The sequence below is a fragment of the Dromiciops gliroides genome, chromosome 2 (assembly GCF_019393635.1).
Source record: "Dromiciops gliroides isolate mDroGli1 chromosome 2, mDroGli1.pri, whole genome shotgun sequence".
Taxonomy (NCBI): domain Eukaryota; kingdom Metazoa; phylum Chordata; class Mammalia; order Microbiotheria; family Microbiotheriidae; genus Dromiciops; species Dromiciops gliroides.
The window spans coordinates 177,401,128-177,404,366 of NC_057862.1; the positions used below are offsets into that span (position 1 = coordinate 177,401,128).

At 42.0% G+C, this 3,239-nt stretch overlaps 1 gene segment (V, D, J or C); it reads right to left on the reverse strand.

The window, feature by feature from the left end:
- Positions 1-1,062: 1,062 nt before the first annotated feature.
- LOC122738466 lies at positions 1,063-1,413 on the reverse strand. The segment is given in 1 exon segment: positions 1,063-1,413. A coding segment is annotated over 1 exon segment (351 nt).
- Between the last annotated feature and the right edge of the window lie 1,826 nt (positions 1,414-3,239).

Here is a 3,239-nt window from a genome sequence, read left to right on the forward strand (position 1 = left end):
AGAAAGTAGCCTCAAGTTCAAGAAAGGGCTATTCTTACTATTTCCATTGGGATAATTCACTTAAATTTTTTTTTTTTTGTGGGGCAATGAGGGTTAAGTGACTTGCGCAGGGTCACACAGCTAGTAAGTGTCAAGTGTCTGAGGCCAGATTTGAACTCAGCTCCTCCTGAATCCAGGGCCAGTGCCATAGTGAGAGCAAGGGGAGACAAATCTAGCATTTCTCCCTCCCTATGCATTGTTCCTTCAAAGAATTTGCTGAGGAAATCCTAGTGAGTCCTACAATTTGCCAAATCTATTCCTTTCCTTCTTTCTCCTAGGTAGGAAGGAGTCTGAGGGAAAGGGGAGTGTAATCAAGGTACAACAGATTCTTCAGCTTGGTATTTGAAAGACTTTTACATTGTTATCTAAATGTTGTTCTGTTCATTGATTTACCTAATTATTTTTAATAAATCAAAAGATCATAAATAAAATCAATTAACTGTCAAATTCTATGACTGAAGTATCATGAATGAGGAAGGAAGGGTTTTAAGGATGGGATAGTGGTTCAGAGAATAGACATGAGAAATATTTCCTGTTTTCAGTAATTTGGGACATATTTGAGGTCACATATAGACTACTATAGAACCTGGGGACCAGCTGGAGCCTATGGAATCAGGAGGGAAATTTCACATTAGAAAGAAAGTGGGGCATGGGGCTATATCCCAGAACAAAGAAATGTCTTCATGAAGTTAGCATTAGCAGGCCAATCTCATGTTCTAACTATCTTCAGTGCTAAACCATAACATATTCAGTGAGTCTAGACTGATTAATTAAGAGCTAGGAACTCTACTACTCCACTGGCTACCACCGGAGTTGATCTAATTCTCTTCTATAACATTGTAATACCCATGGGTACAACAGGTCAGGGCAGAAGGCATTAGATAAGTGACTGATCTCAGAATCAAATGATGGAGAACCAGGAAACTAAGCTGTGGATATGCTTTTAGGGTGTCATAATGCACTTTCTGGAAGGGCCTGTGTCTCAGCTCCAGGGTTTATGCATAGCCTGCAGGTGCCTGGGCATCACTGTGCATCCACAGCACAGAGGTAGGTGGCTGAGTCTTCAGGCTGGGCCTCAGTGAGGTGCAGAGAGCTACGGCGCTCCTTTCTGCTGACCATGCATGTGAATCTTCCATTCTGCTTCTCCCCTGAAGTTATGTAAAATAGAGAGGTGAGGCCTTTCCTAGGATCCTGCCTGAACCACTGCAGCCTTTGGTTAGCAGTTTCAGTATAACTGCAGTTGATTGTGGTGTTCTCTCCCTGCTGGATCTTCAGGGACTGAGGACTTTGCTCCACCTGCTGTAGGCAGCTCACCCCTGGGCAGAAAGACAATGTCAGACACAGGTCATTGGTCACCGGGTCAGCATCTCCCATCATTTTATATCTATCCCTTCCATAGCTCAGTCAGGAAACCCCATTTGATCAGTCCATTCCTTTGAGGAATAGCTTCTAACTTTTCCTGTTCTCATCCAAAGAAACCCCTCAACTCACAGGCCAGGTAAAGACCCAGGATCACTAGGGAGGCTCTATGGAATAGTTCCATCTTCCAACAGCAAGGTCAGTGAACAGTTAGTTCTGGGTCCTGGGAAATGGATTCTTTAGTCAAGGGAGACCTTGTCAATTCTCAATTTATCTAGTTTTCTTTCACTGTCCAATAAGGTAGGGTTTAGCCTGAATGTTTAGCCAATCAGCTTGGTCCATCATTTCACACAATATCCAGTCACATTCATAGATACTCAGGGCCTGAACACCCAGCTGAAGGGATGTCACACAATGGCAATATTGCCCCCCACAGGCCATGGATATTATATTTTTGGGGCAATGAGAAAATGATCCCTATGTAGAATTCATGAACATTTTGGGCAGAGAGATCATCATATTTCTGTTATTTCTCCCCACAAACTCATCTTTTGTAAGTGCATACTATGTGCAAACCACTGTTCTGTATTGAAATGCACAACAAGCCAATTGTCTACTGGAAATATGATGAATATGAGATGCACAGAGATGAATAGGGCCCAGGGTAGAATGTGATGAGGCAAAGGAAAGACATAAAAATTATTAAAAAGAAATTTGGCAAGAGAGAAGACACTAACTGGATTAAGAGAGTCATGGCAAGTGTCATGGTAGAGTCAGGCCTTCAAATTCAGCAGGGACATCCTCAACTAGATATGTGTGGAAATTGAAGAAGTTTATTTACTACATGGAAGATGATATGAGTGGAGCAATTGAAATGGGACCCAGAGGATGAGAATAGGAGGGAGGACATAGAATAGTCTAGTTTATCTTGACCCTGAGTCCATGAAGGGAAGTGAAGAGACATAAGGTTAGATTAATGGATTAGGGCTTATTTGTGGAGGACCTTGAATGCCAGGATCAAGAGCTTAAGCTTTACTCAGCAGGCAGTGGGAGCCACTGAAAGGTTTTGAGAAGTGTTGTGACATCATCATGGCGGGGCATTATGAAGACCCCACAGATATTGACATTGGAGACACATTGCACAAAAGATTGATTGGAGGCAGGATAACTATTCAGAAGGCTATTATAATAATTTAGATAAGAAGAGATAAACATCTGACTGAATGAAGCAGGGCTTGCGAGCAATGGTATGTGTTGGACAATGGACAGGGAAGAGTCAGAAGTGACTCTTCCTATCACTGAATATTTAGCCTGAATGGGGTGCTAGATCTACATGGCAGAAGTAAAGGGCACTTCCCTGTCCTAAAGTTGCTTCAGGTCTAGCATGAGGAAGTCAGTTTGACTTAAATACAAACTGAGTCTTGGAGGCAATAAGAGATGAAGAGTTGGCGTTGGGCAGTGAGGTGGTGCGATGGATGCAGTGCAGTGCCTGGAGTCACAAAGATTTGAGTTCAAATCCCACCTCAGACACTTTCTGGTTGTCTGACCATTGAAAACTTAATCTCTTTTTCTTCAGTTTCCTCATCTGTAGAATGAGAATAATAATAGCATCTAACTTTCACTGTTGTGAGGATCATAACAAGATAAAAATTGGAAAATGCTTAGTATAGTGTTAGACACATAGTAAGTGCTCAATACACATTAACTCTGTTGTTTCAAGAAAGGGATTTTAGGCACCTGGTAGATTTCTATTCCAAATATATATCCTCATGGACTAGAAAAAAGGATCCTCCTTCTGAGTGGGAAAAGTGCTGTGGAAGCCTTCATCATCACAATGTCAA